The 16424-nt window shown below is 47.7% G+C and overlaps 1 protein-coding gene across 4 annotated transcripts in view; it reads left to right on the plus strand.

The window, feature by feature from the left end:
• The window catches only part of LAMA5 (laminin subunit alpha 5), a 194416-nt gene extending 178624 nt beyond the window's left edge, over window positions 1–15792 (plus strand). For all 4 annotated transcript variants that reach the window (XM_044455407.1, XM_044455409.1, XM_044455408.1 and 1 more), the window contains 14 exons: window positions 323–474; window positions 918–1050; window positions 2397–2537; window positions 3037–3167; window positions 3285–3452; window positions 4596–4728; window positions 7247–7386; window positions 7972–8161; window positions 9413–9565; window positions 10821–10980; window positions 11115–11245; window positions 12623–12713; window positions 13498–13617; window positions 14411–15792. In XM_044455407.1, coding sequence (XP_044311342.1) covers window positions 323–474; window positions 918–1050; window positions 2397–2537; window positions 3037–3167; window positions 3285–3452; window positions 4596–4728; window positions 7247–7386; window positions 7972–8161; window positions 9413–9565; window positions 10821–10980; window positions 11115–11245; window positions 12623–12713; window positions 13498–13617; window positions 14411–14565 — 1998 coding nt within the window. In that variant the 3' untranslated portion in view covers window positions 14566–15792. The remainder of the gene's footprint in view (window positions 1–322; window positions 475–917; window positions 1051–2396; window positions 2538–3036; window positions 3168–3284; window positions 3453–4595; window positions 4729–7246; window positions 7387–7971; window positions 8162–9412; window positions 9566–10820; window positions 10981–11114; window positions 11246–12622; window positions 12714–13497; window positions 13618–14410) is intronic.
• The last annotated feature ends 632 nt before the right edge of the window (window positions 15793–16424 follow it).

The raw sequence follows: 16424 nt of genomic DNA on the forward strand, positions 1-16424 counted from the left end.
TGCACCCTTTGGAATGAAAGAGGTCCCATTTCCTGCTTTAAAAGTTTCTCTCCCAGCTGGCCGAGCCTGATGACAGTCCTTACAGGTCCCTTCCAAATGGTTCCGTGCAGGAAACATTTGGGATTGTAGTGATGATTGTGCAAGCTCATTTACTCACCCTCCGGGCTTGGGAAATCTCTTCAGGGACGTTCCGTCCACATCCGAGGGATCCTTGATTTCTGGGTTGGTTGACAGAGCCACACACTGTGCCCCTAGTTCCAGAGACCGCATTCATGGTATGTATGTATGTATGTATTTATATTCCATTTTTGTCAAATTCCAGATCCAAATATTCCTCCTCAAAATGAATTCTAAGGATCGCATTCTGGTGCGTCTGGAACAATCTACAGTCTTCGTGGTGGAGCAGCAAAACGCCTTACAAAACGGCACCTCCTATTACCTGGGTGGCGTGCCCATGTCTATTCTGCCTGAAAGGTAAACCTCTGCTTCCATCAGTAGCCAGGGCAGGATTCCGCTCCCGTCTGTCTGTTCTCCTGTGGACTTCAGAGTCCTGAACCACCCTGCGCTGCTCAGTGTCCTAGACCAATGCACTTGTGCTGACACACATGCTGTGGACATTTTTGGAAGGACGTATAGCCCTTCTTGTAAGTGCCTTTAATGCATACACCATGGTTAGACTTCCTGGTGCCCTCCATGTCGTTTGGACTACATCTCCCATAAACCCTGCCTGAATGGGCAGTGGCCACATATTACGAGAGCTGTGGTCCAACTTGTCAGGAAGGACGGTCTAGTATGGTAGCAGCTTTCTGCCATCGCAACATCGGAGCTTCCTCACCACCCCCATCCCAGCCATGCTCTAAGGGACCCAGCACAATGTCACCCCACATCTAACATTTTCACTGCAACCTGCTTTGCAGTCTGAAGAAAATATTCCCCAAAGGCGGATCCATCAGGGGCTGCATGAAGGGCTTGAAGGCCCTCGGCAAATACGTTGACTTGAAGCGCATGAACACCACTGGAGTGAGCTATGGGTGTACCTTGGACCTGCTGGTGAGTGAGACGTCGTCGGGGCCCCTTGCAGGTGCTGCACATAAGAACAACTGTGTTGATCATCCCAGAGGTTGAGAGGGGCCAGCCAAAAGTGCCTGGGAAGCCCTTCTGCTGAAGCCCTTCAGTCCGAGGGCCAACGTCCATTTTGGAGAACAGGGGAGAGGCCCTTCCACTGGTGGGTGACCCAGGGGTGAAAGGGGTGTGTCTGAATTGGATGGTTGGTTTCATTTTTAACCCACCAAATAGCCGAGGCTCTCTGGGAATTAACAAAAGTTTAAAACACACAAGAAAGCCCTCTTTAAAGGAGATAAAAAGAGCAACTACCTGGAGCAGGGCCTTCTCTGTGGTGGCGCCCAGATTATGGAATGCGCTCCCTGGAGAGGTGCGCCTGGCGCTGAGTTTATATTCTTTTCAGTGCTAGGTTAAAACCTTTTTATTTAATTGCTATTTTAAAAATTAATATTTTATCGTTAACAGTCGGTTTTTTTGTTTTTATATAATTTTATGGAATTTGTTATTGTTTTAATTGTGCATTTGTGAGCCATCTCAAGATGCCGAGGCATGTGGTGACGGCATATAAAGTTTTCAATAAATAAATAAGACAGACAGACAGATGAAAACATAAGTTAATAAAACCACAGCAGTTGCAACTGAATTAGTATTGAGGTATAGCAGTGGTACAGGATAAAATGCAATATTAAAACTAAAGTTAAAAAGTTAACTGTTAAAATACTGGGAAAATAAAAAGGTCTTCACCTGGCACTGGAAAAGATACAAAGTAGGTGTCGGAGCTGCTGCCATAGGCAGGGTGCCACCACCAAGAAGGCCCTTCTCCTGCTGGCCACACTCCGCACTTCCTTTGGAGGGGGCTTTTTGAGAAGGACCCTCAGAGAGGACCTCCGGGTCCAGGTGGCTACATGTGGGACGAGGCAGAAGGGGGAGGGCCAGAATATCAACATGCTGGCTCCATCGAGCTGAGCGTTCTTCCTGCCAGATCTGAAGCTTCAGGAGAGGCATCTGAAGCTTTTAGAAAGGGGGAAACATGAAAAGCCAGGAAGCCAGAAGAGACCTGAGGCTCGGGGTGAGGGTGCAGGGCCCTCTGGGGAGCCTGGAGGACTGGTTTGGCTCCTGGCCCTCTGCGCCGTTGGGGCACGGCAGTCACCGGAGAGCACAGTGATGAGCGCCGTGCTATCGGCACGGCGGGAGGAAACTGGCACTGCTCTGCGGTGCCAGACGGGGAGCAGCTGTGCAAGATCTGAGTCCGTTCCCCTGCAGCCTCACAGAGTTGTACTTCTTGGCGTGCGGCACCCTCCCGTGCGTGTTGCAAACATTCTGTCACGTCACAGGTAGCGCGCTCGGTTAAATTCCATGGCCACGGCTTCCTGACGCTGTCGCTGAGGAATGTCCCTTCTTTGCAAGATTTCTACACGGGTTTCGGCTTCCGCACCAGCCAGAGCCATGGCCTGATGTACCATCATGAGACAGAGGTATGCTCTCGGCTTGCTGCCCAAAGCGCCACCCGCCAACTCTTGTGCATGGCTCATGAGCTTGACTGTGGGACTGGTAATGACTGCTGGCAATGCCTGCTACTAGTAATGCATCCCATTGGAAGTGAAGAGTGAGAGATGATTAAAGGCCATGAAAGGTACACGTCCCGGCCTTTCTCTGTGCAGGCAGTCGGCCAGGATGTCCTTTGCCTTCTCCAGGCATCCAGTGAGCCCCAGGAGCTTGCCTGACCCATATCCCAAGGGGAATAGCCACTCCTGTCCTTCCCAGCCCTACTCAGGGACCGGCTCAGGCCTCATCTGTTGTGAAGGGGGCTTTTAATTTTCCTGCCTTTGTGTTCTGGATTGGAAAGATAGCCCCGCATGCTGCCCCATGTGGAAGCCCGTGAAGAATGGCCCTAGTTTAGGATTAGTAGGGGCGAGTTGTTCTCAAGGAGCCGAGTGTCTGCAACACGCACCACCTGCCTGTCTGTGTCTCCAGGAAGGGACCTGCCAGGTGTCCTTGCAGAATGGCAGAGTGTCCGTCAGCCTCCTGTCGACAGAGCTCACCACCAAGAATGCCTACGCGGACGACGTCGGCCACTACGTTGCCGTCTACAGCAATGCCACAGGGTACCTTTGGGATCCGCTCTTTGTGGTGCCCCCAGGAGCCCCCTTCTGCCCAGGCACAGGGAGAGAAGTGCCTGCGGGGGGTCTCCTGCCTTGACAACACACGCCTTTCCGTTGCAGCATCCAGCTTTACATCGATGACCAGCTCCAGGAAGCCAGAGAGTGGTCCGATCGCCGCAGGATGCCGAAGCAGCAAGATGAGCCGGTGATCTTCCAGCTGGGGGGCCTGCCCAGGGGCAGCGGAACTGGCAACCTCACCGGCTGCATCGGGAACGTCTTTGTCAGGAGGTGCGTGCGGGCAAGGCAAGGAGCACCTTTGCTCTCCTTCCCAGGAGGAGCGAGTCTCCCGTTCCGTCTTTCATGCTCTCTTTGTGCAGAATATCTTGCACTGCATGGATGTTTCCTTCCCTATTTTAGAACCTGGCTGTCTAGACTTTGCAACCTGCATTAGTGACAGAAGGTGAGGTCATTTCACATATGCAGAAGCAAAACCTGCTTTGCCCCACATCTTGTCTTGCTGCTAAATACTTGAGCAGCAAGCGGCAGCCTGTCCTGGCCCGCTGACAACATACCTGAACAACACATCGCTGCATTCACACATTGCTTTCCAGGTGGAGAGTTCCTATAAGAATGTATGAAATGGCTCTGAGACACAAAAATACCTGCAATGCTAGATTTAAAGAAACAGTCATTCTTCATTCTTGTGCACAGTACAGGACAAGGGGAAAAACCCTTTTTCTGGTTCGAGGAATGAATTCCAAATTAGGAAATGCTGGGGGCACGTTGCATCTGTGGTCCTGGCCACAGGCAAAGGAAGACAGGACAAAATGTAATTATAAAGATTTTAAGCCTACCCAGAAGTAAGCAGAACAAGGCTTCCTGACTTGCTTTTATGTGCCGGACTGAATAGTTCAGGAACACTTGCAAATAGCAGCTAGATAATAATCCGCAAGCCCGGTTGTTCCCTTCCTTGCACCCCACCTGTGCCAGTACATGCAGGCAGGGATCCTTTCTGCAGATCGCATTGCTCTTTTGCTTAAAGGAACTTCAGGAAAACCTGTGGCTGCTGCTGTTTTAAATATTTTTGATCTGCCCAATAAGCAACATGCGCTGCTGAAGGCAGAGGAAGGTGTTGTAATCAGAACTCAGTGCAGCTGTATAGACTATTGGACACTGTTCTGTAACCCCTAAGAATAGGCCAGGAATAGCTTACAGTGCCTTGCGCTTGCTGCTTGAGCTGTGGGCAGACACAAAGTTGTGGGCCGACAAAACTAAGTAGAATTTGGTTGTTTTCCAGCCATTACAAGGACAAATTAGCCATGCAGATTTGAGAATGACTGCCCTTCCAGAAGAGGTCGTATAGTCAAACAGCTGCCATCTGGCTGTGGACTTTGCTGAACAGCTGTTGAGCTCTCTCCTTTTCTGCAATAGGAAATCAGAGCCACAAATGGTTGTGGACTTGCAGCAGAGCATCGCGAGTGTCAATGTGACCATGAATTGTCCCAGGGAGCGACAGCCTCAGCAGATGAGGACAGCGGACAAGAAGGGCAGGTGGAAACCAAAGGTAATCTTCTCATTGCCATCACAGCGATTGGTCTTGTCTTCAGATGGGCACCCATAGGAAAGAGACCCATTTTCGAAATGGGTGTGTATTGTTTCCCGAAGACTGATGGAAGGCCTTCTCCAGCTCAGAATGGCCCCATCTCCTGAAGTTTGTAGACAGAATGCGCTTCTAGATTTCCCGTCTCTAGTGAGAAGAGCCACCTGTCTCCCAGACGGGTCCTGCCTAGAAGGAAGAGTAGCTGGATCTAACGGGCTGTTCCAAGCTCAGCCTACATCTTAGTTTCACTTTTGCTTCCCACAAAGGGAAATTTCTTTATCTCCTTTCTTTCTTCTCCATTCATGTCTCTCTCCTCCTTTTTCCTGTCCAGCAAGTAGCTAGAGCAGGGAGAAGCAACTTACTGGTGGGTGCAGCTTCCACTGCTATTCTGCTGGGGGCTAGAGACTCCTAGGGTTTCTAGGAGAGCTGCTTATCCTCTGCTCCTTTTATCTACTCTGAGTAGCCTGGCAATGGTTCAGCACCGTGGGCATTGTTTGTCACCCTGTGTGGAGCGTTCCCGTCTGGGGTGGGAGCCAGAGCAGCTCCTCCCACCAGAGAGGGAAATTGAGATGTGGACCCTGCGTACAAGCTCTGCGAGCGAGGGACACCCCAAGGAGGAGAACGCCTTCCGTGTACTGAATGCCATGGCAAGCAACCAAGCCCACTTCAGCCCTGCATATATTTGGGCCTTCTTCAAAAGAAGAAAAGAATAGTAAAACACATGATTATACATTTCTAAACAAAATAATCAAGTTAAAAATCTTAAGTGCGTCCACAGTACAATGATACCTGAGCATATCTGCTTTCTTTAAAAAAGAGAATTGAAGTGCTGCCTACCCAGTTTAAGTAAGTTTAATCCTGTGACTTATGACATAGTCAGCTTGTTGTTTTTATACATTTATCCTCAAACATCTTAACTGTATCCATGTTAGTATGGATTCATCTTTTTTCATTTTGAACATACAACATATCCTTAAAGGAATATGTATCTGAACTTTAGATTAGCAGCAGAAACTCTCGTGCTTCGGTAAGCACCCCACCCCAGGGAGCAGAATTTTCAATTTTAAAATACATTTTAATAACCTTTTCCCGCAATTTGTGGGGAGTGTTTGCAATGCCCCGAACTTAGTATATTTTACAGCGTGATTTTACTCTATAAGCCATCCTCCCAGTGGGATGCCCTGTTTCTTCCAGCTGATGCTCTCCTATCTGTAATTGGAGAACCTCAGGGGTTTTGTCTACACAGAGTGCTTTGTGAGGGCACGGCATGGCATCAATTACACAACTTGTCATGCAAGAAGTAGACAGTTTCAAGACAGATTTTTCCGGCTAGTATGATTTTCCATCAGTTTGCAAGTGTATTTCCGACTCAGTGACCACAGGGTTAGCATCCTCTGGGAGTCAGACCCTCTGTCGTTGTGTCTGTTTAGAGTTCCCAAATTCACTCCTGTGACATATCCTGAGGTTCCTTTTGTTTGTTTTTAAGGAAATCATAGAGTCTTCTGGATAGGCTTCAGTGTTCCCCAGAGGGTGCCAATTCACTGTTATGCTTTCCTGGAAGCCACTTGTCCTCTGAACAAATCTTAAACTACAGTTTAACTGACCAGAAGGTGTTTTATCCTATTTGTTCCCCCACCCATCAAAGATCAATTTGTTTTGCTTTGTTGAGTTTTGTTACAATTGTTGTCTATTGCTCTCCCTGGGTATCTGTGGGAAATAATTGTTTATTCAGTTGGCCTTGTGTATTCATCTGAGCCTTGCATAAACAAATACTTGTTGCATAAACAAATAATTTTTGCATAAAGGCTCAGATAAGTTGGCCACACCAATTGGTAGAGGAATCACGGAATGCAGAATTCTGGTCTGTATTCTGTGCTGCATTTTGAGTTGAAATTCCGTGCTGAAGCGTTCCTGGAGGTGCATGGAGCAACTCTTTCCCACAGCCCGCTGGGCCTTGTCATGGCATTTTGTCCAAGCAGCAATGGATCCATCATGCTTCAGGTTTCACAAAAGCGTTCATTCTTACCCATCAAAAATGGTTCCATATGAGACATGAGAATCGGTCTGCCACCAGTGCGTGCTCCCATGTGATCATTGGGGTAATGCTACCCTCGGTCTGATTGGGGGGTCAAATTCAAGGGAGCAGTATTGCCTTTTTGTGAAAAACCTCAGTTGACTCTGGAACAGAGTGCAGAAGTGTTAGTGCCACAGGTTAGAGGATTTGCAACTCTGACTTTTCCGGTACTTCTGAGTGTTCAGTGGGGAGGATGTGTTGTTTACAGACATTCGTAACACCTGGAAGCAAGAGTTTCTTTTTGAGGTTTGAATCTAAGACTTCATTCCTCCAGGAACCAGACATCTGAATTCTTAAGGGGCCACCTGAATGTTCTTACCTTGCAGCTTATGAAAACAAAAGGGTTTTTTGTTTTTGTGGTTTCAAAAATGCAAATAAAGAAGAGATTTTTAAATTATTTCCCCACAGATGGCAAGCAAAACAATGCTGAAAGACCCGAATTGCAACCTGCCCAAGTACCCAAAAGCCATTAAGGATGCCTTCCAATTTGGCGGATCCTCAGTGAGCCGCTGGGAATTTGATGACATTCCAGCCACATTTCAAGAAAGGTAATGAATAAATGCGGTGCTTCAGCTCCACTCCTGTTTGAGAAGCTCTTCCTTAAAGTGCAGTACAGTTACAGACAGAGACATCAGGGAATTGCTTCTGGCTTCATAGATAGGGCTTCCACAGAGGCCCCAGGCAAGACTCAGTGATTTTCTGATGCTGCTGCTGTGCTGAAACTTACAGCTGATTAGCTCTGCATGTGTATTAGTTCCGCCCTCTTTTCTAAGAGTCTGTCCAGCTCTTAATTCTGGAGCAGGTGAGGTTTTCAAGTTTTCAAATTGTAGCTCTATTTGGAAGGCAACTCATAAATTTATAAATAAAATAAACTTTAAAAATGAGTTTGGGTATTACACAACTCAAAAAGTTCTTAGCATGGTGAAGTCTACATCTAAAATTGCCAGAATTATATCCTGCTTGAAAGAAATACTTGGAAAGCCGTGTGGCTTTAGCCCTGTGGCTTTAACCCTTCTCCAGAGCATCGTACAGATCTGGAGCCAGTCCCTGCACAGCATTTGCTACCTGTGGCCCACTCTGCTGTCAACGTCAGTCCAAAGCTCAGACTGCGGTATCCTTCTCTTCTTTGACAGGTTCCATTTCTCCATGGAGGTCAAACTGAACTCATCCAGTGGCTTGCTGTTTTACGTGGCAGATGAATCCCTGGCCTCCTTCTTCTCCCTCTTTGTGTCCAGTGGCCGCGTGGTGCTCTTGGCTGATATCAATGGGCATAAACTGAGAATCAGGACCAAAGAAAAGTACCACGATGGGAAGTGGCATACGGTAAGGAAGGGGAATCACAGGGCTGGAGGGCAGGTTAACTGGCACTAGCCAGGTACATTCAGATTGTTTCACAGCTAACCAACAAAACCCCGGAATTCGCCTTGCTAACCTATCCTGCAGTCAGCCGTGTTTCTTGGGTAAGCATCAGTAACTCTTCAGGAATGGCTCCACCCAGAACGGAGTCTAAAAGACCAGGCTTGCTTGAACCCACATCCGATTTGCACAGTCGTGCAGAAGCTCAGAGCAATGGTGCCTTTGGCTGTCCTGTGCTTCTCAGTTGTGCCCAGGCTTAGAAAGATCACAAGGACGTAACGCAAGTGTAAGCTTTGTGCCCAGCAAAGCACTGGGTGGATGGGGCCAGGGCTGGAGCACGTTCCCAACTTTGGAATGGAGCAGTTTATCTATATGAATAGAAAGTCTTACTATTTGACTTGGTTTCATTCCTAAAATGCTCCTGCTTGTTAAAGAAGTACTTTGTAGATAAACAGCCATACATTTACATACAGAAAATGCACAAGCTCTTAAGCCTCAGTATCCTCTGAATAAGACATAATGTCTGAAAAAGCCCATTGGAAAAGCACAATTTATACTTCACACAATTTATACTTCTCAGCAGCTTGAGACTGATCCTGCACGTCTGGTTAGTTATTTTAGGGGCAATTACAGAGAGCTTTGCCAATAGCCACGTACTAGTGACACCTCCTGTTCAATATACCATCAGTGGTAACCCTCAGCAATTGCTACCTAATTTGTGAGAAGGCTTTTATTTGGCAGTTGGAACAGATACATGAGCTTATTGGGGGCAGGTGAATGAGCAGGTTTGAAACTAGCAAAATACAAGAAGATGGGGCTAAATTAAACCCAAGGACCAACTCCTAACAAACCATGTGATTTTATAGCAGTTGATTTTTCAGAGTTCTGCAGCTGAAGGATTCCTTGCATCTGTGGTCTAGTAGGTGACATGTTGATCTAAGACCTGATCATATCAGTCTATATGTCTCCTCTGACAGGGACCGTCTGGTCAATCTTGAAGAAAGTTGTTGTTTCATGAACACCAGTTTCCATCTGTAAAACGAGAATTATAGAAAAGCTATTCTGACTGGGGCAAATGGGCTTAGAGCAGAAATGTTGACTGTATGACACTTGTAGCACCGCTGACTGAAACACGAAGTGGTCAAGCCCTGAGTAAAATAGGCAGGTATAAGCGCCGAGGGTCACACAGGGTTCATGTGCTCCTCTTGCAATTTGCAGATCTTCTACAGCAGAGACAGAAGCAGAGTGCAGTTGGTCATCGATGGACTGAAATCCCAGCAGAAGCTGCTGCCGGCGGCTGGAGACTTCCGGGTCTCTGGACCTTTTTATGTGGGTGGAGCCCCCATGGAAAAAGCCAAGGCTCATTTGCCGGTGAGGGTTCCAACCGACGGCTCAGGGAGCTGCCTTCCGTTCAGCTCAGACTGGCTGCTCTCACAGCCTGCAGCATCCTGGGGCCGCAGGCAGAAGGACCCCCCCCCCCCAGTCGTTCCAGCTGCAGGTGCACCTGGGCCCTTCTGAGAACACGGCTGGCAGTGTCCTCCCTCACAGCAGGGGTGCAGGGTGAAGGGAGCCTCCTGCATCCATCCCTCCCTGGCAGACACTGACACAGCTGGGCTGTGGAGGGCAGGCGTGGGGGCTTGCTTCTGAGGAGGGGCAGGGGGCCATTTTGGGCCCATGGCTGTGGGTGAGCCACAGTCTCAGGGGGGCAGGGCCACCCCACTGCTGGCCTGTGGCTGTGTCCCATGGTTGCCACCCCAGGGCATGCACCGGGGGAACAAAGGAGGTCTTCTTTTACTTCTGCAGGGGAGGGGGGCTTCCATGTGGCCCCAGCCAAGGCTGGAAGTTGGCCTTCTTGAGCTTCAGGACATATGCCCTGTTTGTGCTGCGGGACAAGCTGCAGCAGTGATAAAAACAACATCTTCTTTGTTCCCATGGTGCACACAGGATGTGACGCTAAAGCTAAGAGGGGGATTGGGCTGCCCCCATCTCCTGTTCCAGGGACCTTTGCCACAGGAGGCAGGGATGCCTGGATCCAGTGCCCTGTGCTTGGGCCAGCACCGCAGAGCGGATCCCTGCCTCCAGGTTGCCAACTTCCGTGTCCCGGGCAAGAGGCTTGCTCTCACAGACAAAGCAGGGATGCTGATCCCTGCCCAGGGGGCTTTCCCCCCTCTGGCCCAGTGGCTCAGTGGCTGCCCGGCCCACCTGTCGCAGGTTCTGTTCTCCCTGTTTGGATGACACAACCAGCTGCCCTGGGTGGCAGCAACCCTGAAACAGCCCACAAACAACGCAGGGGGCCTTGCTTTAAACAAAGAGCAACCCTTGGTGATGCTGTCTCTCTTCTGGTGACAGGACAACCTACTTGTGAAAAGAAATGGCGGGTTGTTGTATCGCCTGACCAAGGTCATTGTGTCAAATGCGAGGAGGGGCCCCCAGCCTCTGTCTTGTCACACATGCAGCATTCCAGTTTGCTGTCCATGTGAACATGCTTTGGGGTGCAAGCAATGATGTCATCTATAGGAGGTCCGGGAGAGCGTTACAAGCACGGGAGGGAAATCCAGGGCCACAGCCTGACAGCCAAACAGCTGGACCAGCCACGTACTTCACAGCATGGTTCCCTTTTCTGCAGGACGCTTCTGCCATCAGCTTCAAGGGCTGCCTCAGGCATGTGCAACTGGACAGGAAGCCTCTTGTCTCGCCACGTAACGTGTTTGGCGTAACCCCTTGCTACGCGGGCCCTTTGGAAAGCGGCACCTTTTTCTCTGCTGATGGAGGATACATAATTCTAGGTACTGTAACGTCCATCTTTTCTGAGCCTTCTGCGGCCAGTCGCCTTTCCCAGACACCTTTCTTCTTTGGTTCCTATTTTTCTCAAGGCACAGGGATCCTTTTCTGCTCTGACAATTTTGCTTCTTGCCCCCAGACAGGACTGTCTCTCTCTGGCAGAGCTTTGAGTTGATGCTGGAAATCCGTCCAAGGAGCGCAGTGGGACTGATATTTCACATAGGCGCAAAGCAAGCAAACTACCTCAGGCTGTATACAGACAAGCAGAAGGTAAAGCGCTTGGCAGTTGAGGCTTCTGGGTACGCTTTGACTATCCTGAAAGTAAAAGATGCAAATATCATATGCAGCCTCTAAAGGATACAAAAAGTGATATGTAAATTTCACTCCTGTTCATTGGATTATCTGAACCTGCTATAAGCCAAGGTATTAGGCCATGTAGAAACCTGTATCATGCCCCATTGGGGCAAAACATTAAATGGATTATTGGCTAAGAGGCAGGACTAGGACCCGCAAGCATTGCAGAGTTAGAACCAGGTTGGAGCAGAAGGCAGGAAGAGCCTTGGGGCTGGGGCTGGATCGACTCCGGCCTTTTCAGAAATGTTGTGAGGCCAGAAACATGAAAAAGCTACTGTTGGAAATTTCCAGCTGTTCTCCCCTGCCACCCGCTTCATGTGGTCAGAAGGACATGTGATCATACAGTTATTTTGCATCAGCTATCTGCTTGCAGAACTGGAAAATGTGTTGCCCACGCAGTAGATATGGGAGCCCGTGTGCTGTGGTGGCCGAAGTGCTGGACTGGGGACCTGAGAGAGCTGGGTTCTAGGCCCTTCTCGACTAGGCGGTCCACTGGGTGACTTTGGGTCAGTCATTTCCTCATGGCCTACCTCACAGGATTATTGCTGTGAGGATAAAAATGGAATAGAGGGAAACTATTGAAACTGCCTTGTGTTCCTCACCAGAGGGGAACAGGTACAGTTTAATATTAATAATCGTGACTTTTTCTGGGAGCATGATTGGATTAAAAGTGATTTCATGAACTATTTTGCTGCTGCAAGAAAACCTAAGTGATGATGCGTGCAAAGAAACCCTTACAAAGCATTGCACACAAGTGCATGAGCAGGAAGACTGTTGCACACATTGTGAGCCAAGTCCTTTGTTTGAAATGAGAGAGTCCTCGTGGGGAGGTCAGTAGAGAGTAGAGAGCCATGTAACTATGGACCTCTTAGACGCTCAGCCTCTCCCACTTGTAGGAAGTAACCTCTTGCCAGTTTTATGCCTGCATCTTTTGAGAAAAGGAAGGTAGACGAGGAATTGTATAGGTCATTGGTCTGATTGCTGTTGTTCTCTCCTTAGAGAACCGGAAGCCCCATAAACCATTTCAGGGTCGCTGCATGTTGCCAGTGATCCTGGGCTGTGTGTACCGTTTCCCTGGAGCGCTGGCCATGCTTATTGGGTGTTTCTGCCACCTGCACTGTTCTTTAGCATTGAACTGCCTGAGCGGTTGCTGCAAGCAACCTTCTGCCTGACCAACCTCAGGATTCCCAGCTAAACTGCTTAGAAAATTAGTTCAGTGGCACCATATTGCAGCAAGACTGTCTTTCCTTCATCCAGATGGAAATTTCTCTGTCTCTTTCCTTGCTGTATTAGGTCACTGTGGCTGCAGGCAATGGTGCTGGGGAGTTCTCCACTTCGGTGGCACAGCCTTTACTCTGTGATGGCCAGTGGCACACGATAGCAGGTAAGCTGGCTTGAAAGCCTGTTATCTGCTTACTGGATAGGTCATGCTGGAAGTTGAGGGCCTTTTTTCTGTCTAAGCACATCTAGGTCTGTACCCTTAGGCAGAAATCCTGTTACCATTTACAGAGGAATAGGCCCTCCCACACCCAGTGGGGCTGACGCCTGAGCAGACTTGCATAAGGACTGCACTGCTTGGCTGTAATCTGATACAGTTCCATGGGAAGGGCCTATTGAACTGCCTCAGGCTTTCCAGCCGACTGCTTTGTACACCTGAGAAACAGCTTCCTGCTAGCCTGTGCAGCCTTTACAAACATTTGTTCCCATCATGAGAAAAGCTGCTGATATTGACTAAAAATGGACTGCCACGATCCTGCAGGGCTTAGTAGTCATAAAGCGGGTGGCTTGTGAGCAATTTATTATTATTATTATTATTATTATTATTATTATTAGCCCTTATAAAGTACATTCCTCATGAAAGTGCAAACTGTATTACCTGCAAATGCTTGTATATTCTTCTCTTCCCTTGAACTTGTCCCACCATTAAGTCCAACAGTCTCTACAGGCCACTGGCGGTAGCGATGTTGCGGTGCATTTCCTTCCCGCCAGTGACACAGCAGTTACTTCAGTCCTACTTAACCTGCCTTGTGCTTGACCCTGAACCCTCCCACCTCCCTCTGGACCCACCTGCTGTCTTGTGACGGAGGCTGCCCTAGGCATTGTGAAGGCATGCCATTTCTCAGCGTAGCAAGCTGTGAAGGGATTAACACTTGTGCTTTCTTTCCAAGTCATGAAAGACGGCAACGTGATCCAGTTAGATGTAGACACAGAGGGGAATTACACAGTCGGACCCGACCGAGCACATGTTGCTGCCGTCAAAGAGAATTTCTACCTCGGTGGAATGCCAGGTGAGTGGCTCGGGCAGTTGGAACATTTTGGAGGTGCCAAGGAGCGCTCCTGGCTTTAAAACCCCAACTAGTTTTGTTGTATGTTCCATAGATTATTGAGTGCCAAGTTGAGTTTCTGCCTTGCCTAGCATAATGGGATTTCTGTTTTTCATTTGTTTTGCTGGTGAGAAAGTTTTAACAAAGTGCCGTCTCCTCCGGATCTGCCAGTGTGCACACATATTCTTCCATTTCTGGATTTGTATGCATACATTCTGGAAGGAGGGACAGATGAACAGAGGGTTTGAGTCAGCCTGCTCAGAAAGTTTGTCTCTGAGCATAAAATCAGATTTGAGTTATATACCTCTGCCTTGTAATCAGATTTTTGGAAAAGTTACAAGTCCTTCACCCTCAGTAGTTTCCCTTCTGTGAAATGAATGATTTATGCCTTTCCTGCTCCTCTAGTGCTGTTGAAAGCAATTAGAAAGAAAATGGCCTCAAGCACAATGAAAAGGTATTTGCATCTTCTGGGGCACAGGGAAAATTCCCAAATAACTGGAGTTAGCATTTGCTAAGCCCACCTGTTTTCTGTACCATCTGTACATTCCAGAGCATTTAAACAATTAAAACGGAAGGCCTTTCCCTTGGGAAACCAGACCTCACTCTCGTAACAGGTTAGCCACAATTTGCTTAAGGCTCATTGATGTAACTGGGACTGAAGCAGGTTCAGGGCCATTTAGAATTGTCGCTAGCTGCTGTTCCAGAAAAGGGCAAAAGAAAGCCAATTGTAATAAAAATGCTATCTTCTCCTCTGCAGAACTTCCCAACAGTGGCCTTGCTTCACCATCGGGTCATCTTCCCTCTTACATTGGGTGCATGAAGAACCTGGTGATAAACAGTAACCAAATCAACCTGAGGCAAGCTGGGACAGTCAAGGGTTCAGTAGGCCTCAAAGGATGCCCATTTATGTAAACACGCCGTCTATTCAAGTGCTATGTCAGAATTACAGAAAGTTGCAATACCTTCAGTGAGGCCCATGAGCTTTCTCTGTGGCATATATGCCTAGGTTTTCATTTCAGTCTGAACAGAGGGCTGTTTCCACTTGCCAGGTCTGCCTCTGGTACTGAACCATGACTGTTCGGTGTCCTGTACCAAGGGCAGGTGTTTTTGGGGAAAGATTCAGCCACTTTTACTATTAACTGATTTGCAATCCATGTGACCATTCCCTCCTCAGATGTCTGCAATATGGTAGTCTGAACAGGGCAAGGAGTATGCATAGTAGGTATTTATAAGGAATACCAGGAGGTGCGCGCTCTCATGTATAAGTATGGTCAGTAATGTGCCTTAAAGAACTGTGCTTCACCCAACTGAAATGCCAGAGGGACATTGTCTATCTGTATGCCAAGGGGGGTTTTCTTGCTGACATTCTAAATTTGTAATTTCCAAGCAGCTGGAAGCGTAAGAGGAATGAAGTCTTGGCAATGTTTATGTGCTGAACCGATTTAGCATTCTATGGAGAGTAAGAAGCTGGCCACTGATCTTCAGTACTATTTCCCTTGCCATTTGTGTCAGGCATCAGTTATGCTTGAGCAAAATGGTTTTTCTGCGTTTATGGTGCTTCCCACTAAACCTTACCTCCATCAACTCGAGAGACACTTTAGACATCGCTTAAGGCATAGGGAAGGGATGCACAGGCACCTCCCCATCCAATGGACTGCCTCGTTCCTAGTTAACTGCCACTCATTACCCAAGAACAGGGAGTGAGTGAAGCACCAAGCTGCCTCTTGCTGGAAAGGAAAAGGGCTAGCTGAGTCTTACACCACTATTCCCTTACTTCTTCCTTGGTTTAACATATCCCCCTCCCCCTTGCAGTCACTAACTTCACAAACATTTCAGTGTATGTCTCATTTGTGCACTTAAGAGATGTCCATATATATGTGTCAATTTATGTGCGTGTGTGTGTGTGTGTATATATATATATATATCACCACATTGAACAAGAACTGGGTTCTGAAAAGAACTTTATAACTTATCCGTATATCGGTTGTTTTAATGCTGGGGTAAATATTGTAAATGGGTTTAACAATATTTTGTCTCTTTTTCAACAAATGCATTATGTTTAGAGATGTACTATTAAGGCATGATCTCTGTAAATCACTGGTACATACTTTTAATTCAAATAAAGTTTTATGATCTCTATTCTAGAAAATTGGTAAAGAATACTTTAAATGTAGAGCATGGGAAAACCTGCTTAAATCATTTTACTGTTGTTAGGGAGCCATGCCTGGATGCTACTCATGAATTTCTTAAACCCGTTATCACTTTCTATGTTCAACTCAGGATGGAAGACAGGCTCAAGCAATATGCAGACTTTTCCATCTCTTTCCCTCCCATTTTTACAGAGATTACTTTGGGTACCTAAATTTGTATCTAAATGCCATACTCAACTGCGTGATAGTCTTTAAGATGGTAGCTTTCCGAAAACTTGGCCCTTCCTATAATTTCACTACTGTAACTCCATGCCTGCTCATCTACAAGCATAACTACTCCCAACAGCCGAGTGCCCATACTTTCTCATGTCAAAAGTGTCCCTCTTAGCGCGTTGCTTGCATTAGCTAAGTTTTTATGAGAAGTGGGGAGATCCCTTCACCCCCATCAACATGCAAGAAGTGCAGATGAGCCACCCAAACACCGTGTGAAGGAAGGATGTGAGGAAAGCAAGGTCAATGTGGTCAAAGAATGATGTTTTTGGATTTGTTACCCTGGAGCTTAAAAATGTACGTTCAAGCTCATAAGACAGGATTCCTTTCCTGTGCTCTCTCTTCCAAAAA

This window comes from Varanus komodoensis, unplaced genomic scaffold (assembly GCF_004798865.1).
Source record: "Varanus komodoensis strain SLA01 unplaced genomic scaffold, ASM479886v1 scaffold8, whole genome shotgun sequence".
Classification (NCBI taxonomy): domain Eukaryota; kingdom Metazoa; phylum Chordata; class Lepidosauria; order Squamata; family Varanidae; genus Varanus; species Varanus komodoensis.